The sequence below is a fragment of the Botrytis fragariae genome, assembly GCF_013461495.1.
Source record: "Botrytis fragariae strain BVB16 chromosome Unknown tig00000274, whole genome shotgun sequence".
Taxonomy (NCBI): domain Eukaryota; kingdom Fungi; phylum Ascomycota; class Leotiomycetes; order Helotiales; family Sclerotiniaceae; genus Botrytis; species Botrytis fragariae.
The window spans coordinates 370119-397994 of record NW_023501007.1 but is presented as its reverse complement, the minus strand read 5'-3'; the positions used below and the strand labels follow the sequence as shown (position 1 = coordinate 397994).

General features: G+C 43.2%; 8 protein-coding genes across 8 annotated transcripts; 5 read left to right on the top strand and 3 right to left on the bottom strand.

The window, feature by feature from the left end:
* Positions 1-61: 61 nt before the first annotated feature.
* Bfra_012420 (uncharacterized protein) lies at positions 62-4518 on the bottom strand (the record flags this gene model as incomplete). The annotated part of the gene is made up of 7 exons (XM_037342735.1): positions 62-294; positions 343-720; positions 1428-1628; positions 1688-2375; positions 2803-3843; positions 4037-4062; positions 4140-4518. 7 exons carry the CDS (start codon positions 4516-4518, stop codon positions 62-64), a joined length of 2946 nt encoding a protein of 981 aa, XP_037187457.1.
* Positions 4519-5499: 981 nt separating this feature from the next.
* Bfra_012419 (putative heterokaryon incompatibility protein) lies at positions 5500-7662 on the bottom strand (the record flags this gene model as incomplete). Its single annotated transcript, XM_037342734.1, has 1 exon — positions 5500-7662. One exon carries the CDS (start codon positions 7660-7662, stop codon positions 5500-5502), a length of 2163 nt encoding a protein of 720 aa, XP_037187456.1.
* A 669-nt stretch (positions 7663-8331) lies between these two features.
* On the top strand, positions 8332-9306 carry Bfra_012418 (putative pyrroline-5-carboxylate reductase protein; the record flags this gene model as incomplete). The annotated part of the gene is made up of 2 exons (XM_037342733.1): positions 8332-8419; positions 8522-9306. The coding sequence occupies 2 exons, from the start codon at positions 8332-8334 to the stop codon at positions 9304-9306; spliced, it is 873 nt and encodes a 290-aa protein (XP_037187455.1).
* Positions 9307-12259: 2953 nt separating this feature from the next.
* On the top strand, positions 12260-13622 carry Bfra_012417 (putative glycosyl hydrolase protein; the record flags this gene model as incomplete). The annotated part of the gene is made up of 2 exons (XM_037342732.1): positions 12260-12798; positions 12944-13622. The coding sequence occupies 2 exons, from the start codon at positions 12260-12262 to the stop codon at positions 13620-13622; spliced, it is 1218 nt and encodes a 405-aa protein (XP_037187454.1).
* A 2948-nt stretch (positions 13623-16570) lies between these two features.
* On the bottom strand, positions 16571-19522 carry Bfra_012415 (putative dna mismatch repair protein; the record flags this gene model as incomplete). The annotated part of the gene is made up of 2 exons (XM_037342731.1): positions 16571-19236; positions 19291-19522. The coding sequence occupies 2 exons, from the start codon at positions 19520-19522 to the stop codon at positions 16571-16573; spliced, it is 2898 nt and encodes a 965-aa protein (XP_037187453.1).
* Positions 19523-20512: 990 nt separating this feature from the next.
* Positions 20513-22023, top strand: Bfra_012414 (uncharacterized protein; the record flags this gene model as incomplete). Its single annotated transcript, XM_037342730.1, has 2 exons — positions 20513-20570; positions 20720-22023. The coding sequence occupies 2 exons, from the start codon at positions 20513-20515 to the stop codon at positions 22021-22023; spliced, it is 1362 nt and encodes a 453-aa protein (XP_037187452.1).
* Positions 22024-23750: 1727 nt separating this feature from the next.
* Bfra_012413 (putative carboxylesterase protein) lies at positions 23751-25361 on the top strand (the record flags this gene model as incomplete). The annotated part of the gene is made up of 1 exon (XM_037342729.1): positions 23751-25361. The coding sequence occupies one exon, from the start codon at positions 23751-23753 to the stop codon at positions 25359-25361; it is 1611 nt and encodes a 536-aa protein (XP_037187451.1).
* A 563-nt stretch (positions 25362-25924) lies between these two features.
* On the top strand, positions 25925-27775 carry Bfra_012412 (putative mipc synthase subunit protein; the record flags this gene model as incomplete). The annotated part of the gene is made up of 3 exons (XM_037342728.1): positions 25925-26500; positions 26591-27257; positions 27423-27775. The coding sequence occupies 3 exons, from the start codon at positions 25925-25927 to the stop codon at positions 27773-27775; spliced, it is 1596 nt and encodes a 531-aa protein (XP_037187450.1).
* Positions 27776-27876: the final 101 nt, after the last annotated feature.

Genomic DNA, 27876 nt, shown 5'->3' with positions numbered 1-27876 from the left:
CTCGACATTTTCCATATCCTCGGATGCATTCGATGAGTCGGAATCTCCAAGATCTTTGTAGTCAATCGATGAGTTTTTCGGGGGATGTCTCGAATGTGTTTCTGGGCTCTTTGATTTCCTCCAACGCTTTGTGTCTCGTGTTTTTGCGACCCCAATCGCTTCCGAATTGTGAACAGCAAGACCAAATCCAACGATCCTCGAAGTCCGGATGATCAATAAGAGATTCAATTGCTCCATCTTTCTTCGAATCATGATCTGCCCATATGATATCGTCAAGATCTGTTATTCTTTGACCTGAAATTGTCAGCAAGATAGGCATGGGACGAGAAATTTGGCATGTACCTGGATGCCATAGACAGTCGTTGGACGGATTGTTGTTGATGCAGAAGTAATTACAACAGTTCTCGCATTTCAACATCGTGGGGCTTCTGCCCGGATGTTTTCTCTTGTCGGCTTTGACTAACTCATGAACTTCATACTTGGACTTGATCGGCACGTCTTCAACTTCGATTCCAACATCCTTTTCTCTTTCCTTGTAGTTATCGCAATCCCCGAAGTTAGTAAGTCTAGGCTTGCCTTCGTGAAAGCCATCGACCCCAAAGAACACCTTCTCTGGCTTGACAAAAAGCTTTCCATGACGATGCTTCAAAGCAAAGCCTTTGTTGTCGCAGACCAGCTTGAGAAGATTTCGAAGCTGTGGAGCACCCATCTTCTCAAATTCTTCGCATAATCTCGAGTCGATAATGTTTTCCGTGCTGGAATGCAAATTTCGAAGTCGAACAATGGAAAGCTGTGGATTTTATAGCTGTGGCTAGATGTAAAGAAAGGCGTTGTTGAGAAGGAAAATAGATGTTTCTGAAAGTAGCTCGAGACACTCATCTACTGGCTAATCTCAGTACATACGGTCTGTTCCATCAAAAGAAGGAATTAGTGATAGCTAAGAGGTTAATTTCGATGGTGCCTCTTGAAATTGCTATGAACAAATTCGTCAATGGCATGGCAAGGATTTAAAGAGATTCAAGACCAGATAATCATCTTATGGTGAATAAGAGCAATCTCTTCACTCTCTGCAAGCAGATTCGTTCGAGAATATCTGGAATGAATAGATACCATATCTGTGTACAGTCTAGAAAGTTTGTAGAAAGCTTGTGCAGCTTTTTATGGTTCGATTGTTGAGATGGTTGCAAGACACAAAGTAACTCTGTATCCTTCACATCAAATAAGCAGCAAATGCACAAACAATTTTTCAGATCAAAAGCAATGGACGAGATGAGGGCTGGGATTATCAATCTACGTAAATCATTATCTCTTCTTCAAACATTCATCCTCAAATATATCAGAGAATTATCAGCATCTAGAAGATCAAGATCAATACTAGGTATAGACCGCCATTGCTGTTGTCGCTGCAACCATAACAAAATACTAACCCTCAATTTTAGTTCTCTTGCTGCTTCTTTCCTCCAATGCTTTATGTCTCGTAAATATACAGGCTTCCGCATCTGAATTACGCTCACAACAACTCCAGATGAAACGATCAGCATACTCCGGATCATCTGCACTCTTCCACGGCTCTCCATAGTTAGGCCAATGATAATCCTCCGCATAATTCTCATCTAGCTCTCTCTCGCCTGGAATTCGAGAGTCAGTGAACAAACGTTCTATCGAGACAGAACACACCAATACATACCTGGATGGAAAGAACAATCGCCCTTCTTGTTGCCCTCGATATTGAAGTCGGAACCACAGTTTTCGCACTCAAATATCTTCAGATTTCTCTTCTTTGAAACAACCAAATTTCGCAATCTTTTTTCCTTTTTAGCGTACATATCCTCTAAGTAATCCTTTTTCGATGATAGCAGTTCCTTGATCTCACTTTTCCGCAAAGCTGGTACATCGTTGTCATCATCAGAGTTGTCCCATGAGTCAGTCTCTAATTCCTCCTCGCTGCATTCTTCCTTGTCTTCAAATGCTGCCTCGTCGCCTTTGTTTATCATTTGATTCGCCAATTGGACTATTCCAACTGCTTCATCTATCTCTTGCTCTCCCATTGTGCCCACTTGTTGGCTTCTTTCCGCAATTTCGAGCTCAGGCAAACTCTCATTATCAACCATTGCAAATTCTCCATCATCTGCTTTTTCCTTGGTAGGCTCAACCTCGTTGTCGTTATAACTTCCAACCCCATCATTGTTGTCTCGCTCTCCCTCACCGTCGCTATCGTCGCTTTGAGTAAGGTCGATGAATCCATTTGAGATAAAGATGTTGCGGCCATTCACCTCAATTTTACCCGTCGAATCTTCAACAATAATCCTTCCACAATCACATAATCTGTTGAGGAGTTCTCGAAGTTTTGGCGCATCCATTTCGTCGAAGGCGGTCTTAAGTCTTGGGTTAGTCATTGTCGCTGTATCGATGAAGCTGCATCGGTATTTTTTTTTCAGGTTTGATGATGGAGTAGATGTTTAGGACGCGCTCGAGAGATAATAAAGGAACAACAGCGCGACGTGCAGTTACTGAATTCACGGTTCGCTTAGATAAATTAAGAAGCAATTTTAAATCTCTGCAAGTTCATTTCTGACAAAAGAAATTGGTTGGCCTAAATTCACTGATTTCTCAAATCTGTACGGATGACAAGCTTATTTGATTATGTACTCTTCTAATTGATACTAGGTATTGATTAGCTGCTCGTGCAACCTCATCCCCTCCCTTCTTCCGGTGTACAAAAACAATAGTGGGCACCAATTTATTGATGTCGAGTCCACCATCATATCGAAAGTCGCTTTAATAAGTATACTACGACGGTACTTCTCCGAGTAGCTGATTCGGCTCAACCCACAGTCTGGGTCTCTTTCTAGGAATGGGGAACTCAGGCTCAGATAATTCTTCGACGGATGCTTCAAATTCCACACCATGATCACTCGTTTCCTCTTCTTCTGAACTTTCATCTGCTGGATACTGTTCTCCGCTCTCACTGGAGCTCTCACCTTGCGGCTCGAGCTGGTCACGGACATCCAGAGTAATAGTCCTCCCGTCTATTATAAGTTGCATGCCGTTATTGAATGATATTGAGACAATTTTGGCATTACACAAAATTATAAGAGATTTCCTAAGTTCATCAGCAGTCATTTTCTCCAGTAAATCGCAAGTTTCGGCTTCGTGTGGGAGGACAACTCGAGTGCCCACTATCAAGATTACTGCGATTGTACGCCGCAATGTCAAATCGTCCTTTTCATTGATATATTCCTCATCAGCGGGCAAATTCAGCTTGTAGACTCCTCCGCATATTATGTGGATAGCCCTCCGAAGTTGTGGAGCTCTCATTTTTTCGAATGCGAACCAGATCCTTCGTCTCCAGACAGCATCACCGTCTTTTTTGCGACCACCGAACACCTCTTCAAACAGCGATTCATCTTCGTCCTCATCTCCAACTTCATTATAATCTGAGTCACCCTCCTCCCATAGCTTGACTTGAGAGACTACTCTCTGACCTTCCAAACGGAGATCGCAACGAATCTTGGCTCCACGAGTATCTTGGTCGACACAAGATTTATAATACAAATCCCGAACAAACTTTCGAATTTCCTCGACATCCATAATGGTGTATGCCGTGACCATCTTTCGCGGATTATTATGGGATAGCTTTGATGGGTCAATGTTGATCATGAAAATAGCCTCATTTTTTTCATTGTATATAGGGCATCCGTAGCCTTCGTCCCTGACGATTTGAGCCATGATATTCCGAAGGAAATCTTCATCCAACCTTAGAAGAAATTTGGTGAGATGTGTTCCCAAGTCTGCCTCAGTGAAAAACCTTGGATACGTTTTCCGTTCCATATTTTCCCCAGTCTGAAAATTTTCAATCTCGATTAAGATATATCCAATATTACTCTTATTTTGGTGTCGTCGCTTTTGATTTATTTCTGGTTGAGAGAAAAAGAAAGGCATTGGTTAAAAGTTTCATTTTGTCAGGACACGCTTGTAAACAATCAAAGCTTTCTACGTCGTGTTTGATCTTGCATTTGTTATGGGTAGTGATTACCCTGAGAATGACGTGTGGCCAGACACCTGTAGCCACAAGTAGCTACGTGTGATTGACATCCCCAGTGGTCGGAAGGAACCCTCGTCGGTTTACAAATTCCTACCTCTGCGAAGATTCGTACGAATCTGCACAAAGAATATTCCAGCATCACCGGTCAACCATTGACTGCACCATTCCTCGCAAAATTCGTCAAGAACAATGCGAAGTTCATAGGCCCGTTCATGGGAAACGTGTTTGTAGACTCCCAGTTTACTGCACCACATTATTTTTGGTACAAACTTGATGAATTCTACATTTGGCTCTTCTGCACGGATTGTGAATTTGTAAAAGTCGTTACGATGAATGGCCTTGGGTCTTTCGTGAGATTCTGGCGCGTCCAATCTCTCGAAATATTTGTTGAGTCTTGCATCGATGGCTTTTCTGAGTCCAGAATAGTCGAGATCTCTAACGGAGACGTTGGTAGGTGCGTCGGAGTCGGACATATTTTGTTGCGGTTCTCGTTGATTTGGACTTTAGTTGTATTGAAGTCTAATTGATTTCGAATTTATGTCAATTGAATTGATATGAAGTTCAATCAACTTGGATTTGGATCGTAACCAAATAATAAATGGATGAGGATGTACTGAAATAGTAATTTACTGTAGTGAGATCATGTTTCACCATAACTAAATCACGTGTAGTGTGTTTACCAGTATTCACTAGTACTGTACGGTAGCTAGGAAGATAGTGTCTCTACCTAACTTTAGTGCTCGACATCTGGCCATTCCCAATAGAGAAATTTATGATTCAGATAGCGTGTCGTGAGGAAATTTTCTTACCTTCCTAACCAATATCAGAGGTGGGAGGAGTTTTGAGTGAATTTGGGAAGGGTCCATCAGAAATCAGAATGGGACATCCCCGAGTCGAAAAAAAAGTCTATCGGATCTGGACTATCAAGATCACCACATCATCACACACCAAATTAACGCTAATTACTTGTGATTGTATTTTCAAATTCTCAGTGATCATGAATTTTTGATGTGATTACTTGCACTTCTCATTCCCATCTTCCTATCTTTGCTCCCCCCATTTCATGGGTCGAGCAAAAGAGCTAAGAATCTATTCGCATTCGCAAACTTGGCTTGGATCCGAAAAGTTTGAATTCCTGATTTTCGTAACTGCTGAATTTTACAGCGGAAAGATTGCGAGTGCAAAGTTGTGAAAGTATGAGCATTGGAAATCATGAGGGATAGAGAATGGAGAAGGGATTCCATCAAATGAAGTGAATACGGAAGTATTCAAATTTGCATATCATCAAGCTACCGCATTTGGCTAGAGTTTTCTTGTTTTCTATTTTGTGGTACATGAATATGCTACCTTAGAGCAAGCCAGGTAAGTCATTTGAATCTGACACTGCAACTGGACGATGTATTGCATTCTGTCGGCAAATTTTAAAGCCTATTGATTCGCGCATCCTTCAAGGCTTATTTCAATTTCGCAGATGCAAATCTGGCATTTCTTCTTGCTCGCCTCATTCCGCCTTGAGCTACATATCTTATGGCCCACCTTCTGAGTCTCGTGCTAAGTCGTCCCGATTTTTTCGCTGTCCAAGGATCAAATCCAAGTTTCTGACGCCAATTTTCATCGATTACCCTCGGGTCATACTGCACCTCAGATGCGTATGAAGATAATGGATCCCGACAGACCTTCAGATCTAATAACTCTTTTGCCATAGTCCAAGTTAGCAAAGAAAGATCTTTTTCTTGGTAGGCGGGACATTTTGCCCAAGATATCGTCAAGTTAAGCGCGTCGCGGACACCAAATTGCAAGTCGAACCATGGGCCAATAGTAGCGCTAGAGGCCACACATCCTCCCACAGCTATAGCTTGCCCAATTATGGAAAGACGACTCGACTCGTACTCTCGTAATACTAGGTAGCGAGGCATTTGATATCTGATTTTGGTTGGCTCTTTGCGGTCAAAATGTGCGTACGCTTGAGTAACAAGCAAGTCTCCTTGCTGTGTAGCTTTGGGTAGCAGCGCTACCAGGCCGCCTTCATCATCCATGATTTTGACATAATCTTCCGGGATCTCTCCTTCGAAACCAGATAAGATCAGTTTTGGCCGGCGACCGCTTTTATCACGATGAAACATGCACCCCAAGTCCCCTTCTATATGCTTTTTATGGAACTTATAATTCGGTCGAACATCGAGCTTCCAATTGTTGTCCGTACCTCTCAAAATTTTACAAGAAAACCATTCTACGTCTTCTGCATATGGAATCACAGGTTCATCAAGGCTGATAACTCTTTCTGCGTGCTGATGTATATCAACGCTCTCTGAATTTTTGTGCGCGAGGGATAGCTTCATACTTTGCGCGAGTGAGTAAGCGAATGGTAATGCTGCTTGATAGCAACTTTCTTCTGAGCAATTTCCTTCCGAGCATTTTGATTGTTCGATTATTCTAGTCATTCCTAGAACTGCTAGCTCAAAAATATCTGCGGTGTAGTCTGGCGCAATAGGCAACACATCCTGCCAATCGACCATTGAGAGAACTCCATATATCTTGTCCCGAAGATCTTGGCATTGCAAGTCTCGTGTCAACTTTAATAGAGGGAGTAAAAGGAAATGCTGATCTACTTTGCTAGCCCCATATGCCAAGTATCGATAACGAGGATCCGCACAGTAACCCCAGCAAGAATTTGAAGCAGGATCGCAACGGCTGTCCTGCCAGTCTACTATGGAAGCTCTTGTCATCTCTTGTCGATGCATTGTCAAGAAAGCAACGATGATCAAGAGATTGCATGAGTAAAGCCGCCCAGTATTCACCATCAGACTGTGTAGCTTGTGATGAAGTGTGTAAAGCTCGCTGATAGGACGATGGTCACTTCCACAACAAATAATCACAGTTCCAGCAGCAGAAACTTCCTGCAGGATCCATACTCGCTTGAAGTAGGGTCTGTCCATGAAGGTGAAAAATGCTCTGCGGAGCCTTCTCTTTCTGACGTCTTGGGTCTTGATGGCCCATATCAGAGATTCAATTGTATGTTTTATGACAGTCAGCCCAGAGGCTCCATCGATATGGCCCATTCCTGGCTTAAAGATCTTGGCTTTGCAGGAAAATTTCATTACAAGCTCGCTGTCATCATCATGCAATCCTACACAAGCCAAGACACATGAAGCGTTTCGATATATGTGCCCCATTATTTTCACCTGATCACCTTTCTCTTCGATGTCGTGTTGGTCGATACATATGGAATCCATCCAAACATATCGGACGCCAAACCACTTTGCTTGTCGCAACGCGTAATCCGCATTTATATTTATTTTCAGACTTCTCCCGTCAACATTTATAGTTGTGATAAATTCTGGACTACCCCATACGTAGGATATGGCATGGTATGGGGGTGTATGGTCAACATGCCACGTGCTAATGCTACAACGCAATTCGGTTGTCGTATCTTCCTGGTCGATCCTATCAAGTTCTAATAATCGTATGAATGTTTTGGGATCCGGCAAAAGTTCATGGAGGAATTGGGATATAATGTTTTCCTGTGAATTTTTCGGCAAGACGACGATTGTGTCTTTCTTTCCTAGAGGCGCATCACTACTGCCTTTTACAGGAACTTGCATATGTTGCTCTTCCATCACGATGTGGTACGAAGAGAAGCCGTAAAATACCCTAAAGCGATAGAAGAACTATTGAGGTTTTTGATCTATGAGTCTATGACTGCACGAACTTTATAGCCCCCATGCAGAGATAAAAGGTATCCACTCACTTACCGGGCTAGACGCATCCTCTAGCGACGATCAGTCGGAAGCTTATCTGGGTCGATTTGTTCATTTTGTACGCCTTTGGCACAGATCAGAATTTCTTTTCCATGAAAGCTTTTTTTTAACAAACGCAACCGAACCCCTTAAATCTGTTCGTACAATGCAGTAGATATTTCCAACAGCTTTTGTGTTACCAAGTTGCCTAATAACTCGCAATAAATAAAAATTATGGATCAATCACCATCCATTATTCCGCGAATGAAAGACCTCACATAATATATAAGCAGGACACCTATATAGGATTAGCGTTGTTGGATTGCGGCCGTAAACCTTGCCTCAACCCCTCCTTCTCAAAACACAGGCCCCAGGGAGCAATTTAATTTCCAAAGAAAGGAAGTACGAAGTTGTTGGCCTTCGTAATTGCGGATTCGTCGAAATTTCTCAGGAATAGGTTATCTATCCAAAGAGGAGACAAATTGACGTGAGGAAGGATTATACATATATCTTGAGTATAACCCACAAACACGCCACGATATCGCAATCATGGCTTCCTCTCCAACCTCCCTAGATCTTACGATGGCGAACAAAGATAAAGAGAATGGAGGACTGACGCTTGCCATTATTGGTTGTGGTAAGTATCTCTCCTGTTCTGCTTACCTGTCTGTACTCTTATGAGAGTTTGCAGAGCACAACTCATCAGCCCCTTGATAAGTCACCTGACATGCTTCCTTAGGAACAATGGGCACTTCAATTCTCACTGGCATTCTCAACGCGAAGTCCAAAGGCGCTGCTACAGATTCAAATATAAACACATTTATCGCCACAGTCAACACAATGGCTTCCGTGATACGATTGCGCAAACAATTCCATTCGAGCGAATCACGTGTTCATATCCTTGTTGGGAATGATGGGGTACTTCAAGCTATGCAAAAAGCGGATATTGTTCTACTAGCGTGTAAGCCATATACAATCGAGGGAGTACTCTCAATGCAAGGAGTCAAAGAGGCGTTAGGAGGAAAACTGGTGATTAGTGTAGCAGTAGGGACACCGGTGGAAAAAATGACTGCTGCGATAGGAATCTCAGAATCTTCCATCGGAAAAGGCAAAGGAAAAGAAATTGCTATCGTCCGCGCAATGCCAAGTCTAGCAGCCAGTTTCGGGGAATCAAATACCGTAGTGGAAATATCTCCTTCGATGGTTCTCTCGCAACAAAATAAATCTATTGTTCGCTACATTTTTAGATGTATAGGATCGATAGTGGAAGTGGGGCCTGGGCAATATGATGCGGCCAGTGTGATGGCGGCCACGAGCATGGCATTTTTGACAGTGGCGCTTGACGGAATATTAGATGGGGGTGTGAAGGAGGGGATTAAGAGAAGTGAGGGAAGGGATATCTTGGTGAGGAGCTTGAAGGGCTTGGTCGGGCTATTGGAGGGCAAGGGGGAAGAGAATAGTGGGGATGATGGAAAGAGAGATGGGAAGGCAAATAGCAGGCAAAAGAGAAGTCGAAAGGAATGACGGGGGACGAGATTAGGGAACAGTTCAGCAGTCCGAGAGGAACGACAATTGAGGGATTGGTGGGACTGGAGGAGGACAGAGTGAGGTATGCATATTGTAGGAGCGTGATGAGAGCGACAAAGCGAAGTTTGGAGATGTAAATACATCATTCTTATGGCGTTTTAGGTATATAGATATACATTAGTGGTATCGAACAAGTGTTTTAATCTTTCACTTTGTTCTTTTTAAATTCCATTTGGCCTGTACTCTGGCTCTTACTCTTTTCCAGAGCTGCGGAACTAAAACGTGAGTTCTTCAAATTCCGAAGAAGTAGAAAAATAAAGAACAAAACCTAAAAGGGTAAAGAACAATTAGCCTCAAGTCATGGAAAAGGGCCTGAGGTCAAATTTCGTGCGTGTGATGTGTGTGGAAAGGAAATGTCAGCTCCGGCGGGAATGATTCGATACGTGTCTTAGGTTCTATTCTCTAGTGCGAGCTACTGTTGATGATTTTGCTATCCAGGGGAAGATATAGCCAACGACATCTAGTCATCTACTCGCTATTATTTCAAAACATGTATTCCGATATTGCAGAACGGCGACGCACAAAAGAGTAGATGCAGAAGAACACAACGAATATTCACAACAGGGAAGGGAGAAAACAGAAGCGTGAGGAGATAAGACATTACGAACATGGTCTGAGTCTAGAATCATGATGACTTTCTCTCCTGCTTTGGTTGAACACTAGATGGGCATTTCATTGGGGAAGAACAGTATTGCCCAGTTAACTACTGAATGACAACAACCGCTTTCGAAAACGGCCCTTGCTGTACAGGATCGAGTCATGGATGCCCCCAATCTTCAATCAAGAAGGTTTAGAAATCTAGTATGTGCTGAGAGTAACGATACTGAGGAGTTGTCTTCCTTCAACGGGAACATCGGAACGAACTTGAGAATGCCATGGATTTAAGATTACACCACTCCTTTGGTGCATCGATACGAGATTCTAAGAAGACCACTAGATTCAAAAGGAAGAGTAATCCACCCATTTTGCGTAAAATACCTTGACATTTCATAAGCGTACTCTCTAATGCAACTTGTGAGCAGCTAGCGCAGCTCTCCTGTTAAACGCCTGTAACATTTTCCCTCGATATTGCCATCACGTTAAACCTGGGGTTACATGGCCCACTTCAACGTTGATTTAACCTTAAAGATCTGGCTTAGGACAAAATTTAACTTAATAAGATTGCGCCCAGCTATGTGGTGGCGCTTTTGCTAATGTTAAACTTGCCTCGTCGTTTACTCCTGCTGCCAAAGATATCGGTGAGAAATATATTTGATAAGATAAGTACTGGTGTGATTGGTCGAAGAGAAGTCTTCATAGCTGCTTTAATGATTCTGTAGGTACGCCGCCATTGCTACTTTAAAACGGCCAGCCAGATGACAAATCAGAACATCCACCATCGCGCGTACCCATGAAATTTCGAGACGAAAAAATCAACCTCAATCAATATTGACGCTCTCATACCCTTTCAAAACGAATTAGCATATCGACAGAGGAGTCATCTATACGAGAACTACGAATTATCTTGGCAAATCCTCTCACAGAAAATTGAGATTATACATGTATTTAGACGCAACGACTGTTCATCTGAATTGAGAACTTGAAACTGCTCAGCCGCTTTCTTCAAGCTACTGGTCAATGCTATGAAACGAAAGAAGACATATTAAACTCCTTTTGGGAAATTCAGCAAGCCTTTCAGTCCAAAATTGTCACAATTCTGTACAAATTCGTTTCGTGACATAGATCTGACAAGGTCAGGCGTTTTTCTTCTACCCTTCTACTTGGTACCAATGCTGGAAACACGAAAAACTGTGATCAAAATCCATTCAGCTACTATACTAGCCGAATGCAGTAAAGTGGGATGAACACATTGACCAATCAATATAAGGAACAGTTATAGAATAAGGGGCTAGGCTCTTTCACTTACAACTCACCAATCGGAGAAAGTGTGCTCTTGTAAGCACCAACGATCGGTTCGACACTTGGATGAGCTCATCTAAGGTCTTCGCGCCGGCCAAGCCATAGAAATTGATGGTAACCGATATTGACTTGCTATAGGACCATGTCAATTATTGATTTTTGGGTCTCGATTTTATCATACCGCAAACATTATTGGGACTTTCAGATCGTCTGTAGACCATTTACCTAAAGACAGGTTAGTGATGCTCCAGAATTGCGATTTTCTTGTCTTCCAACCCCTCTCGAGATTTACTTTGAGATTTTCCTATGAGCTCATCCAATGTAAATCAAAGGATCCATTCTATGAACACACGTTCTCACGTCATCCAATTATATGAAGATGAGACACCAAAACTTTGGAGCAAGGCTCAACTGCTTTACAAATGATCTTCACCAGTGTGGGATCACCTTGTAGCTATTTTGTAGTGGGTCGTTTAAACCCCTGACTTGTTGGAATAAAATCCCCGAAGAGATCCAATTTTAGGACCACAAACGCTCGAGCCACATAGCCCACCATTCAATCTCGAAAGAATTGTCGCCTTCCTGTCAATGAGATCGAGAAACCAATTTCCCGACCGATTTTCAGCAATGCCATAGAATTCTGGGCCTTGGCTTACTTGGGAGCTCCGGCGGCCATCATGGGCTTGGATATAAAGTCTGCCGATTCCCGCTCCTCGGCTTGCCATACTGGCCTGTAGGGACGTCTAATCCTATTGCTCCTTCATCTCTTTCACAAATTAGTAGCGTGACTTTATTGGCTTCAGACTTGGCACGAGGCATATTGAAGAAATCAGGAAGTCATTTATATCAAACTTTATATTATCACGCGGCGCCATTCACAGAAAAGGAAAGTAGTGTGAATCATCGAATTTAAATTGATTCATAACGTCCTGAAACCTGCTTAAGAACAACGCACGAAACCTCTTCCACAGACAAAGTCCTACCAAGCAACATGCATATTTCTCTGCGCCATATTTTGGCTTCGCTGTCTGTAGCAGTCCTCACTTCTTCGGTCGTTGAAGCTCTCCCAACAAAGGTTCAGCGAGATTCCGAGTCCTCTTTGTTGGCGAAGCGTGCAACAGATAGCTTGACCCGCGCAGACTTTCAAAACTACGCCTCATCAGCTATCAATGCTCTCCAGAAAACATACTGGAACGCTCCGTCCGGACTATGGGGCTCCTATGACAACAGCGGAAAGTTCTCCCCACAGTGGTGGCCTTCCGCCAATGTCCTTACAATGATGGCGAACTACTACGAGAAATACCCAACCACAGCTACATGGATGCCTGATGTTTTTGCGACAATCTTGACGCATGCCCCAGCGTATGCGAAAGGATTTCTCAATGATTACTATGATGATGAACTTTGGTGGGTATTGGCTTGGATTCAAGTTTATGATGCGACCGGAAATGTTACCTACCTTAATACCGCGGCTGCAATTTATGAGGATCCTAAGAGTGTTTATGGCAATACTCCCTGTGGTGGCTTATGGTATGTTCTTTTCCATTCACTCTGCGTCAAATGACTACGATTTCCCCTTGCACGAATTACGCCATAATCTCTTTGCAACTTATCATGTGGCCCCTTTCACAAACAGTGTTACAAAAGTTGAACAAACATACTAACAATCAATCAGGTGGGACAAGAACCACGCCGGTGTCAACAGTGTAGAAAACGAGCTATACCTCACCGCCTCCGCCAAACTCGCTAACCGCCTCCCCGCGAAAAAGAACTCTCAAGGTCAAGGTTACTACTATTCCCAAGCTCTGATTGCTTACGACTTCCTTATCACCAACACCACTACCTCCATGAACCCTTCTACTCATCTCTTCAACGACGGCATCTCCATGACCACATGCAAAAACAACGGAAAAATCGTGTTCACTTACAATCAAGGGATCATTCTATCCGGTCTCACCGAGCTCACCTGGAGCACAAGAAGTCATTCCTACACTGCACTCGCAGTCCAAATCGCCAACTCAGTCATCGCAAACATGACGACCTCTGACGGAATCCTGCAGGAAAAAGCCTGCGAGCCCAACGCCTGTAATGGAGACGAACAGCAATTCAAAGGTGTATTTACACGCAATCTCTCATTCATGGTTAACAGAGCTACCGGCATGGATGCAGATATTCTCGCCAAGTATCGAGCTTTCCTAGCGCTCAATGCAGAGAGTATTATTCGCAAAGATACTAGTAGTGATAATATGCTCGGATTGGTGTGGAGTGGCGCCACCAAACCGGTGTATAGTGTGCAGAGTGATGGGAGCGCGTTGGATACGCTTGTTGGAGCGGCGATTACGGCTTTGAATTAAGGACGGGACGGGATGAGATGACGACTGCGATGTGGATCGAAGGGAAAGATTATGAAGATATGATAGGACGAAGTAATGATGTCCCCATTCCTCAAACGCCCTTTATTACTGGAGCAACTTCTCATCGGAAACTTGCATTGTTGCTGTGGACGCAAGCAAAGCGTGGACTTGAATTTCTTTTTTTTTTAGCGGGGGCACAACAGATACCACTTTGCATTTGTGTTATTTATTTATCTTACTTGGCGTTTGGGTCACGGGCTGGAAAATACACCATTCTGAGCATTTTAGGAGTTCTTTTGAGATGGAGTTCAATTGAACGAAGTACGATGATGATATTAATTTAGTCTGAGACTGGTTTATCATTGTATCTTCACGCTTGCATAGTTACAGACAGGGTTGAGGAAAAGTTCCTCGCTGTATAGTACATAGGTAGATAGCATTTGCACATACACACATACACACACACCTACATACATACAATATAGCATGGTTTGCATGTTCACACATTTACATTCATCATCTCAATATCCCATATATCCAGGTTCATCACATCTAGAACATTCATCCATCCCATCCATCCCACCCAAAAATCTAGACCCCAAATAATAAAAAATCCACACCCAATGAATCGGAAATCGGAAACCATCCACACGTTTGAGATAAGAAAATGCAAGAAAATGCAAGAAAATGCATGATGTTGAGATGAACCGTAAACGAAGAACCATGTAGCGATCTCTCGGTTAGCTGGTGGGGAGGGGCGGGATGCGTGAGCGGAGGGAGGTTCCCTGTTGCATGGTATGTTATGCAAAACTATGCTGTGTTTGGTATATGTGAAACAATGTATTTTTGATAGGGAATTATTGTGGTGAGTTGGTTTGTTTGGATGACCGAAAAGAATTCTTTGGGAGTGGAGTGGAGTGGAGGTTGTTGAATTGTTAAGGCGGATCGGTTACTGCTGGTTTCAATTGCTGTTTTGAAGGAGGGAGAATGGAGTGTAATGAGCTGGTCAGAAGAAAGTAACGGGCGGTGAAAGATGCATGAGAATAGGAGGCAAGGTCGAATGAAATTATTCGTTTGGGGTGAAGCAAGCTTACATGACGGTATCCCGAGATCGAGAGTACACCTCACAAAAAAACCTCGATCATGTATAAAACATGGCAATAATTTTTAAATTTGAAATGTAGCGGATGTTTGGTATCGATCAAGAACTACTCTGCAAAGGCATGATTTATTTACATCCTCAAATCGTGTTGGCTCGTATCGTTATGTGCTGAAGCTCCAACCAGTGTTTCCCCAAACCCATCAAGCGATATCAGATCATCACATCGGTGTCTTCCAGCCCTAGCACTCTAGAAAATGTATCCCGAGAACTCAAAGAAATAAATACTGGCGCTCTAGAGGCGAATCAAGCAGTCAGCCACAGAGATCATGACGAATGAAACCAAGTCAGTCAACTTTATTACTCAATGTTGTAGAATGCAGACGACATGAAATGACATACATGGGTCGTCAAGATGGTTCTATCGCACATAACGCCACCATTTCATATTTATATTTGTCCCGAGACCCCCAAAGAACACGATAATTTAGACAGTCGAAGTCTCCAATCTATTCCACTGCGTGATCAAGACAACTTTGAATTTCTTTCTACTTGGAGGCCTTTAGTGTCCCAGTGGAGCTGGCATTTGCATATACCGGCCTTGATCAACTCGAGTGGTGCCTTATTCCAATTCTTCTGGAAGAAAAAGTCGAAGGAATTATGACGCTCTGGCATGAATATACCAATTCTTTCAATTGTGGAAGTAAACTCTTTGTACAACTCGAAAGCGGAGCGATTGTAGTCTGCTGGGTTTGGTAGTGGCCATAAACTCTTACGCCTAAGCCTCCTGATTATGAGACCATACAAAGCTGACGGGCACAACTCATCGCATGAACCCCGTGGCTTGGCGTCTGACAGACCTTCTATCATGTTCCTCATATCAGTTATCAAGGTAGGAACGAGCGCCCCGCGGATGTCAAGGATCATTTCTATAAAAAAAAAGTCTGCACAAAGGAATCTGTCTCTGAGAAAGACTTACTGGCAACGCTAGGAGGCAAGTTAGACCTTTGCAAATTCAAGATATGGTGAACAACTTTGTAACTGTTACCGTTAAAGTCGAATGACCCAACAGCAAGCATGCACTCTCCATCATCTCCAACAATTGCCTACAATACCAAGACGTTCATCAATTGGTAGAAGATATCTTTCCTCCCAAAGTAATAAGCAATCCATAACCATCCTTCTTGGTGCGGTAAGTAAGCCTCTGTGCACTCATATTTCAACCAACTCTGAATCCATGATTTTACCAAACTTCTACAATCGTACTGATTGCAAAGGATGGCAATCTGGTACAAAACTTTATATGATAATTGTGAGGAAACCTTCGAAAATTTCAGATGCGCAATCTGCAGAAGCATTAACAAGGCTTCCGGGTTATCTTCTGTAGAATCCAACCCGATGTCAGGAAATGGCTCTTCAAGAACCGCGCAAGCTTTCTTCGAATTTGGTCCTTCTTGATTTCTAAGTGAGGATAGAAGAGGGAATGGAGGAAACACAAACTTCTTCCAAACTGGGCTGGCGAAGCAAAGCGCATGGGAGGATAATTTGAAAGTGATTATTCGACCACCATAGTTGGCTTTGGCTCGTACATTACCGTCTTCGAAAACACAAGGATGCTCCTGGTTTTCCATTTCTTTGCACTTGAAACTACAGTGGTGTTGTTGTCGCAGTCGCAGTTGCAGCCGTGGTTATTGTTGCATCAATGAGCACTTGAGGTTTCCGAGCTTCTGAGTAAGTCTGAAAAGCTTAGTGCGCATTGTCCAGCTCAGATAAAGTATACCCGGCCATTGAAATAAGACACCTGGAATTCACTGTTTGGGTTTACTGAAAGCGAACTTATACTTTCTTATTATGTATTTCTTCGCTGGCTCAACCATTTTCCCCATTCAGTACCAAACTCTCCATCACTACTCCCAGTTTTGTTTCCCTGATCAAACCGTACTGAATGTGAATGATCACCACCTCCTCTCATTTTTGTCATCATCTCAAGGTCCCCAAGTGGTACCATGCTCACTCGCCCATGTGCACACATGAAAGGAAACTTGCAATTTGACAATCTTCTAACCAACTCCCTGCACTCATCAACACCAAGTTCATCATTAAACATAATTGCAGTCCTACAAGCTCTGCTACTCAACAGCTCCAAGATACTTTTTGGGATGTGGGCGATCCTCTCGATCCAAGTGGATTCTGAGGTGATGGGAGGATGTGACGTTGGATTACCATGATACGAGTAAAGCTCTGTACGGAGAATATGAAGGAGTAGGTTTGGATTTGCGATAAGTCTTGCCGTTATCAAAGGTGGAAGATATTGGACGGTGATAATGGCAGCCATCGACGAAACGGAATAAATGATCCCCCAATAGGAGAAATGATTCATGTAGGTACGAAAAAGTTGAGAATCTTTTGTTGAGATATCAAAGCTGATGGGCTTCTCAAGAGGAGTAGTGAATACTGATGCTGAGGCTGGAATATTTGAGACTGTGGGGTATGTAAGAAAATCAGACAAAAGATTTTCTATTCGAATTCGTTCGTCCGCTGCGTGCTGATCGATAATCACAAGAAGAGAACTCGAATCTTCTCCAGCCACAGATCTTCTTCGAACGTTGGCTAGAATAAACTTTTTATCTACTTGTGAGATGATCTCTACATTTTTCAAAGCATCTTTTGAGATGCGCCCATGAAGTCCTGACGAAGTTTCTTTGAATGCCTTCTCGACTTCAACTTGTGAACAGTGTTGATGACGGCCATGTATAATTTCTTGCGTCTCCAGATCCAAGCCATCAATTGAAATTTGAGGTATTGAGGGTTCAACAGGAGCAAAAACTGGATTTTCCCACCTATTCAGAATGTCATCGATCCATGGAATTGGCTGTCTATCGCTTGCGAGAGACTTTTTGGTCGCAGTCAAACGAGAAGATGAATTGGAAATAAGTTGTTTCCCGTCCTTTCTGTCCTCTTTCTTTTCAGATACTACAAGGCCCGTTCGCCTATTTACTAGAGATTTGACCTTGTTTGAAGGATTGACCCATACAACCAATTCATCTCTACTCGCATCTGATTCTTGCGCGTTATTAGTGAATGACGTTGCTTTGGAGACTGGAGTTTGACTTTCTTCGAAAGGACATCGAGTCAATTGTCCTGATTTGGAAACCAAAGGTGTTGCTGCTCGCACCTCCACTTCCGAGCTAACTTGTGCCGGTGTACTAAAGCTTTCTGGCGTATCTGTAAACTTTCTATGTGGTTGTTCAATCCCTTTTTTTATTTTTGACCAAGACTCAAAAGGGGAATCAAACGCGAAACGCGACTGACGAAAAGAAGGAAGCTTTACTTTCGTTCCCAGCGTGTCTATTCTTGCTCTTTTTTGGCTTTGGATCTCGTCGCCATTATTGTAATGCTCAGACGTAGTTGAGATGGTGTTCGTATCTTGACAAGATTGGTTGGTCTTGGTTGGTCCACTTTGCTCCAGAATTTCCGAATTTGTCAATGAAGTGGCTAATTCTAATCTCTTAATGCGATTCTCGGGTGCAAGTTTCGGCCGAAAATGATTCATGGTCAAGAATTCTAGGATAATCGCCTGTAAAAATTCCAGAATCTTATCGAGAGTATTTCGCTTCTCGTCTAACACTTCGTCAAGATTCAATCTCGCATGCTTTGGTTGATCGACTTTGTGAACATTGATGTAAAACATTGGCCATCGATCAACACTCTTCCTCCCACCTTTGAGCTCTTTGTCGGTGTATCCATCACCCTTATACCTTCGGTCCTTGGATCTCCTTTTCAGTTCAACTTCATCAAGCTCATATGCCTCTTCTTGATTTCCGAACGAAGAATTAAGGAACCACCGATTAATTTCTTCGTAAAGGAAATTGCAGTTGTCTTGAGAAATCAAAGGTTCTATTCCAAATGCTAGAAACTGGATGTGTTTGGTCGCATTTGGGATCAAAGAAATCGCGCCATTTACAATCAAGTTTGACGTAGAACCACTTACAGGTATCCAGGACGACTTTTCATCAATTGCGATATATGAGGCTTTGGAGAGTATACTGCAAGTATTAAACAGATCAACACTACCAACTGGGCGCCATTCAGATGTTGCAAGAGACCTTCGGATGATAAATTTCTGGTCTGTACCATTTTCCTTTATAGACAATGAGATATTTTTTGGCCATGCGAGCAACAGCGAGACAATGTCTCTACGTAGACCATCCCACATCCGAGCAATAACCTGCCGGTTTCCAGAGGCAATCGCTCTCTGCTTTACGCGGACTGGCATACTGCCGAACAGATTTCGGACAGTAACACGTGTACCATGTTCAAAAGAAGCAAGATGATGTTGATCGGGGGCTGGGGTTTGACGTGACACAATTACGGATCTATGCATATTTATTGAATTGTGCGAGTGATGCAGATGGTGATGCGAAGTAATTGAGAGTAAGGATAAAGCAGATAATGAGGCAATGAACGTTCCGTAGCCCCCATGAGTTGGATTCGACGTGTTCAGCTTCGAAGAATCTGCCATAGGTGAGTTATATTTCTGGATGCATTAGAAGATATGTGATGACATACGGTAGAGCTTTCCCAAGCCTCCATTCTCCCCGAATTCTGATGGCGATATACCAAGTCCATTGTCCTCTACTGTACAACTTCCACGACTATAATCTACATCAATATCGATCCTGGAGCAACAAGCATCCAAACAATTCTTAACAAGCTCAAAGATGACACCATTAAGGCTGGTAATGGTTGAAGAGGATTTTATTTGTGCTATTACATCTGAAGGCAATGGTCGTATAGACATAATGAAAGCAATGAGCAGGCCATTTAATGTGGGTATGGACAGATAAACAGATCAGATACCACACACGATTCATGTGGTTGAGACCATATTGCTCTATAGGAAAGAGTAGAATGAGCAAGAGCCATCTAGCAAAATCATGTGAATGATTAGTACAGTGAGGTTAAATTCATCGTAGGGAAAAAAAGTCATCCACGTTGAAAACCTTACATATATGGGGGTATCGCAACCACAGTTGTTCAGATATATACCAGTGAAGTATAAATGAAAAGCTTTCAACTTTCGATGTTGAAGCATCAGAACTATTCGAGTACGATAGATGACAAATCAATGTTAAGCAGTCTGATTGCGCATCACATGATCAAGTCCTCATCTGAGACTAAGCCTGAGCTAGACTAGCTTGCACGCAGTAGTGATTATGACGGTCGGAGGTTTAGATGTGAATCATCCGAAGGGTAAGCTGCAGCTTATGTAATAGATCGTTGCAACGATTGATTGGCTGAATTGACTGATCGATCAAATCAAGCACCAAACAAGCACCAAGGGTATTTGGCACTAGAGAAGAGAGACCTTGGTTAGAGTGATGGTCATTAGAATGAACCAGCGAATTTCCATTCACATCAATTCATCATCGTCGTCTGAACCTCTTCTTTTCTTCTTATCATTGTGCCAAAGATAAAGATATCAAATTACATCTGAATTCCCATTTTTCTTATTCAAGAGAGAATTTTGGTGTCTTATTACTTTTACCTCTTCTTTCTTCTTTCTTCCTTATCTGCCTAGAGAAAAACGGCAAGGCAAAGCGAAGCAAAGCAAAGCAAAGGGAAATACCGAGATAACACATCAAACCACGACAAACCGGCCATTTGGAATCTGCAATCAAATATCTCCCGTCCATTCTTCAATTCCCAATCTTCATATCCTTTCTACGCTTTCTGTATCTTCTCCGTATAACGCCGCCCCGAGCCAAGCTAGACACTTAGGTTTCGCACAATGGCGGCCACGGAGTTAGCACAGCAACAACAATCTCCTCCAAACTCACAACAACATGGTATGAGCCACATTACAGTTCTGTTTTCGCTCCCAACCTCATAATCCATTCATCAAAATCATACTTTTAGTTGATCGTGCATTAACATATCCTCTCACTTTTGCCGGACTCTTATTTTTCAAACCATCATCAACTAACTGATATGCCAGACCGTTCCGAACAAGTAGGAGGACGTCGCAGACCATTTACAACATGGATGAAAAAGTTCACTAATTTCAAAAGCGGCTCTTCAACTGCAAATTCCAATCAAGCCACTAATGCGAAACGTAATGGTCAACAAACAAAAGCGAGCTTAAAGAAACAATCTTCTTCGAAGAATAACAACCCGTATCCAGAATCCGGTCGCATAAATGGCACTGCGGCAGCGCCTGCCTCTCGCGATCGACATTTGTCATTTTCAACCGTACCAACCGGTAACTCGGTCAGCACGTCATCGTTGGAAAGAAGTCGAAGATCAACTCAATATTCTGAGGATGGACATCCACCGCCAACAATTGGAAACAAATCAGTAGCTCCCACAACGGGCGAGGAACACGATGTTGCACGATCAGACATTGCAGCATCTCACGCGCCATCTTCGGGCGAAGCTACAAATGCTACAATTGGATGCGGGGTTAGCACTGGTAGAGGTGCTGATAGTACATTTTCTTCTCCGGCACCATCTGTCAGATCTTTGACTACAACTCTTACAACAATTCATTCTGCTGGAGTTCCCGGCACTACTGTTTCGCACAATCATGCCTCGAATAACACACAGGGTATTCAATTCACACATCAATTTCCTACCTCGCCACCAGCCACAGCCTTACCCGCACATTTGGCCCCACAAGGTAGTGGAGGCCACCCTGCAACATATAATACAGCTACAGCAAACAATCTCCTCACAGATAACGCATCTATTTTGACTTTGGCTTCATCTTCTAAACGCAGACGCAGGCGATCTATGGATACTGATGCATCTGTTCGTGCTTTGGCGCCATCTTCGGTATTTGGTGGCAGTCGCGAAAGTCTACCATTGAGTGTTCTGAGTGCTACAATTGACGGTTCTACAATCACATCTCCAACTGGTCTATATCAACCACGCCCTATCGCAAATGAGAGAGCTAGCATTTACTCTTCGACAGGCGTGGCTCCAGCTTTACCAAGTGAGAGGAATAGTTATTACGCCAACAAACAATCCTTGGCAAATGATGGTGGAAGTGTGAAAAGTGGGTTACTAGGTCATGGCAGGACAGACAGCATCTCTGGAAGTATTGGTGGCATGGCTGCTCCAGGAAGTCCACTAGCTAGTCCACGCGATCCTACAGGCTCTACCGGCAGATTAAGTCGAAGTAATTCGGGCTGGGGAGAAAATGGTGAACTTGTGGTCACAGATACTGCGCACACTCTAGACGGAGAAGATACAAAAGACAAAATTGTTAAAGAGGAATTGGAAGAAGAGAACGAAAAGTAATTTTCCATAAGCCTGGGTACTTGAGCGTAGGGAATATGAGGATGAGCGATGTTTCAAAATATGAAAGTGGATTTTAAGGTCGGATAGAAATGCGGAGAATGGACATCGAGGAAGATGTGGGTTGGTGTTTCGGTTCTGTGATTTACGGTTTATGCACCAAAGATACCCGATAATTTTCCATCGAACTTCTAGGTTCTTAATTCTCAAATGTTACTGTTTATTGGTCTCGAGAATTTTCATGGGGATGAGCGTGTAATCATCAGATGGTTCTGAAACATGAAATATTGTCTGAAGTATTCCATCTCAAGTTATCTTGCGTGGTATCGTTCGTGATCCATTACAGCTGGTAAGATCAGATCTTTTCGTTGAATTATCAAGACGTATCTGCGAACTCGAGTTCAGTAAAAATGGAACATGAATTCTACCGTCCAAAGTGTTTTAGATGTGTTGAGAGCTAGTCCGCACTAGACAGATTCTCTTAGCATATCGAATAAATGAACGAAAAGCATTTTTCGAATACTAATATTTGATGAGTACATTTCGCTCTCATATCTTCATGGCAAGAGATCAACAAATGTGTCTGAATAAGAAAGGAATCCTCATCTTATTCTCTTCGAGTCTTTTAAGTCAGAATACCAAGCGATTGCTTAATCATACTCAAACATATTCACGTGATTTACCGACTAAAATGCCTTCACGAACCAAGAGCACTGAACAAGTGTTTTCGACTCTGGTACCAAGGATCGTACCAAAGACACTTATAGATTACAAATACTCTCTGTTGGAATCATCTTTATGTGAAGTTTACACCTGATTAATCCATGCTCAATATGTTTGGCATCCATAACTGCTTGACCTCGGCTTCGGTTCTGCCTGGTTGCTCAAGGTTCCCGTCGGTCATCGATATGAAAGAGGTTGGATGCCAAGAAATTTGAATATACATGTTGCGCGTTTGTCTACGCGTACACTAACTGTGCGTTGCAGAGACGTAAATAGCCTATTTTGGCTCAAGCATAACTTCTTTCGCTCGAAACAGAAGTGCCGAGACCAGAAGGAAAATGTCCGAAACCTCCGAACTATCTGGGAACATATTTTGGACGATACGCATACCATTACCATATATTTGCGTAAGAACACTTGGTTATAAGAAGAAAGAGACAAAGGACTTGTTCGATTGTCATGAAATATATCTGATTATTGGATCGCCGACCAACTTGAGGAAAACAGGCATTTTGATATGTGATTGTATTAGAGCCTTCTTTGCAAGTTCAACGTATGGTCTGGAATTCAATGCACGGAAGGTCTAGGACGACTGGCATTTTTCTGCAACCCGCTTTTACTGGATGAACCAGGTGGTTCGGCCCCATACCGCATCTCAACGTCATCCCGGACTCTGAGAATATATGGAGCATTGAGGTGGCGGTAGCCAAATGCCGAAGCTTGAAACGCATCTTCAACGACATTGACAATCTATGAGCCCCTTATTAATATCTTTTACCATGCGTAAAGGCTTAGCCACTGCCTCGTGCGCAGATCCAAAGCTTGATTTAGCAAGAGTCAATAGCACAATACCCTTTATTCGGGACCGAACAATATATGGTGTAAGCAATGGTGAGTAGGTAGCTTCAGTCAGAATTTCTTCGAAGTGAACATATAAAGGAACATGTTTCACTCTAATCGAAAGTTTCTTCCTCACCCACTCCTCTCCAATTTACGTTCTTTTCACAATGAAGCAGTTTACTTCTCAAGTCCTTGGGGCTGCCGCTCTCGCTCATGGCGCCTCAGCACAACTTTACAACCAAGTAATTCAAACCAACTATGGACCTGTTCAAGGTATTCCTGCCTTTAACTCTTCCCCAAATGGCAACATTTCGAACTGGGAGGACATCACCGTATGGAAAGGTATCCCATACGGTGCCGATACCTCTGGTGAGAATCGATGGACAGTTCCAAAGAACGCAACCCCTTGGAATACCACATTTCAAGCCAATAAGATGGGCCCTATTTGCGGACCTGGTAATCCAGCTACAACCGGTGGTACTGTTAGCGAAGACTGCTTGAACCTCAACATTTGGAGCAACGGTAACTCTACCAATGCCAAGCTCCCAGTTGTCTTTTGGTCTTTCCCAGCAGGTGGTGCTGCCGATCAACCTTTGTTTGACGGTGCCGGAATGGCATCTCAAGGCATCGTATTCGTCAATTACAACTACCGTGTCAGTGCTCTTGGTTGGCTCTCAACCCCCGAGCTTTCGGCAGAAATGTACAAAGCTACTGGATCTAATAGTTCCGGAAATTGGGGTCAGCTTGATCAAATCCACGCTTTGAAATGGGTACATGCCAACATCGCTGCATTCGGTGGTGACCCGGATCATATCACCGTCATGGGTCAATCCGCTGGGTCAGCTGCTGTCTACCACTTTGTTAACGGTCCATTGTCAAAGGGACTCATTGTCGGAGCCATCGCCGAGTCAGGAACCCGTGATCCATACGATCCTGAGGCCCTTACTCTTGCTGAGAATTATCGCAACCAATCTTATGCTCTTGAATCTGGCTTAGCGTACATGGCATCCAAGAACGTTAGCACCATTGCCGAGATGCGAGCTCTCCCTCTCGCCGATCTCGAAGAACCTCTCTTCGGATCTACTTTCTCCAGTAACTTCGGTAACGTTCTTGATGGCTATGCTCTCCCCGCCAAGTACGTTGAAACACTTGCCACTGGCCCAGCAAACGATGTTCCCTACATCACTGGAAATACAAAAGATGAGTCCGGAGCAGCTACAAGCACCAATCTCACAGTCGCTGAATACGAAGCTGAAATCGAAGCGCAATACGATGCTTACAACCTTTCATCCACATTCTTGGAGCTTTACCCGGCTTCAAACACCACTCAAGCAAGTATGGCGTATAACGCTCATTGGCGCGATACTTCCCGTGTCTCCAGTTGGTCGTTCGCCAATCGCTGGTCTGTTAAATCTAAGTCGCCTATCTGGACTTACTACTGGGATCATGCTCCTCCAGGACAATCTCAAGGCGCTTATCACGAGTCTGAAATCAACTATGTTCTTAACAATCTCTACGGAACTGATAAGCCATGGGAAGCTGTTGATTATGAGATTGCTCTCAAGATGAACGGATACTGGGCAAACTTTGCTAAGACTTTGAACCCCAACAACGGAGGCTCTTACAAAGGAAACGGAACCTTACCACAATGGAATGCCAATTCGGACACAGACATGGTGACTATGGAAGTTGGTGATGGATTTGGAGAGGTTCCTATCGGTAGTGCAGACCAAATTGCTGCTATTACCAAGTACTTTTCTTACCAGAACCCCGTTTAGATGATATTTGATTATCATGGGTAATCTAAATGGGTCTTTACTCAACATTCTCTGTACATGTATTCATTAAAAAAGCAAAGGAGTCAGCGAATGAGCGATTCGTTCTTGTGTATATATAGCATTCAATTCAAGTCAACGCGAGATACAATTGTACTCTTGTATTTTAATTATTGTCCTCCATTACTATATTGATTCTTGAAGTCTCACTCTTTCACACTTGCTACCCACGAGACACCTTCCACTCATAATTTTATTTCACCATCTAATTTATTGCATCCCAGCAAACATTTGCAGTTAATTTCAGGATCAAATTTTTCACCGCACATTACGGTGAAAAAGTTAATATCTTGCGAGGGTAAATCTCAAATCCCATCATTCCAGCTGCGGAATTCATTCTTCCCTCACAACACCTCACACATTCCTCACATTTATCACTATCGAATATTCTCTCCCCTTTTATTCTCATTTTTCTCGTCCTCACCAAAATGATTATTTAAAATATCCCCTTCCATGATTACCACTCTAAAGACGATCAACTCCCATGGACCCTAAATCCACCAAGAATGATATCTCTCCACTACCACCGCATCCTCCTATTCTTTTTTCTACTCTTACTTTCCCTCATCGTTCTCCTACATCTCACGTATCCCTCTTCATTAAATTTCAACCTCAATCTAAATCCCCTGTCCACTACCAACTCCAATTCCTCCTCTCGAAAACATACATATATCACCAAAGAAGGAAAATCCATCAATCAACAAAACGTAATCCAGCTACGAGCAAAAATCAAAGAGGGGAAATATCCAGCGCTGAGGAAGTTACTAGAAGATGGTGTTTTGGGAGTGGGCGAGAAAACCGGTGAGAAGTCTGGCAAGGGAGGGGGAGGAGAAAAAATTATCCATCAGGTGTGGCATAATTGGAAAGGGGGGTTTGGACGGAGAGTTGAGAGACGTGGTGATGAGAATGTGGATGGACGGGTAGGAGAAGGAAGGTATGATATGAGGAAGGGAAAGATAAGTATAGCAGAAGATAAAGAGGGATGGGAAATTAGTGGAGGCGATGGAGAGATTCCTCATGGATGGGAAGAGAGGAGACGTAGTTGTAGGGGAGTTAATGAACAGAGTGGGTGGAAATATGTTGTGCGCATCCATCTCTTCTCTTTTCTTGTTTCAGCTTTATCCTTTTCTTCCCACAATTAGCAGAGAAAAAAACTGATCACCTAATCACAGCTTTGGACCTCTCAAAAATCCCTCGCCTTCATAAAAACTTACTACTCATCTTTTCTTAAAACATATATATCCTATCCCTCGAATTTCCAACGTGTCGAAGCGATGAAATTTCTTCTACTTCATAGATATGGAGGGATTGTATTGGATGTGGATACGATTTGTCTGCGAGCTCTGGATCCGTTTTTAATGCTGGGGCTGTTTGTTGTTAGTGAACCTTTAGTTGTATCTGAAGATGATGGTGAGGATGGGGACGAGGATGGGGATGAGAAAAGGAAGGGAACACTTTCAACCCGTATTATAGGGGCTCCAAGAAACCATGGATTTGTAGTGGAGTTGATAGATGTGTTGATGGGGTATAATGCGCCTAGAGTAGATGGAGATGGCGAACGGGAGAGGAATAAAGCAAAAGGAGTGCTCAGTTTGACGGGGAAACTGAGAAAGGGAGAGAAGTTGATGATGGGTCGGAGGGAGGTTTTTGGAGAGGTGTGGGATGCGTATCATAGGCGGATTGGAGAGGGAGTGTTGGGTGTAGGTGTTACTAATACGTCTGGAAGTATGGGTGATAAGAGTGAAAGAGAAGATCGAGAAGAATTAGGATTGGTGGATAGTGTGGGATGGAGAGTTAGTGTGTTGCGTACGGGAGAGGGTGCTGGGAGGGGATTTTTCGGTGAGTTGTTGAATTCTGTAAATCTATCTTCCTATGTGGTGAACAGGTGTATCCCTACAACCTAGAGGAGAGTAGTGTTATTTGAGTCATCGACTCTCAAATGTTCAATACAACCTTTAAGTGCGAGTTGAATTAAAATAGGCCAAGAAGACTAACACTCCCCAGGTCCGCACCCACTCAACTCCAAACCCACTTCCCTGCCCAACTCCAAACCCCAATCCAAAACCTCCCATCTTCTCCTCCCGGTTCTAATCCTCATCACTCTTTCCCTCCTCATAACCCTGATTTTCTACTCTCACCACCGCTCTCACACACGAAAACAGCCGCTCATTCGACGCGCGTCGAGTAAGTATGAGAGAGGAAGAAGAAGGGAGAGAGTGCTTAGAGGTGCGGGTTTGGGTGGGGGAAATGGCGGGAGTTTGTTTCATGGGTATGGAGGAGGTGTGTATGGGGAAGAGGTTATGGAGGGGATGGAGAAAGAGGGGAGGGGTTTGATGATTGGGGGAGTGGGGGTGTGAGGGCTGCTGATTAGGTTCTTGTGGTGGTTTAGCGGAGACGTGGTATTATAGAGATTACAATGCGTGTGATTAAGAAATGGCGTTTCAAGCAAATGGAGATC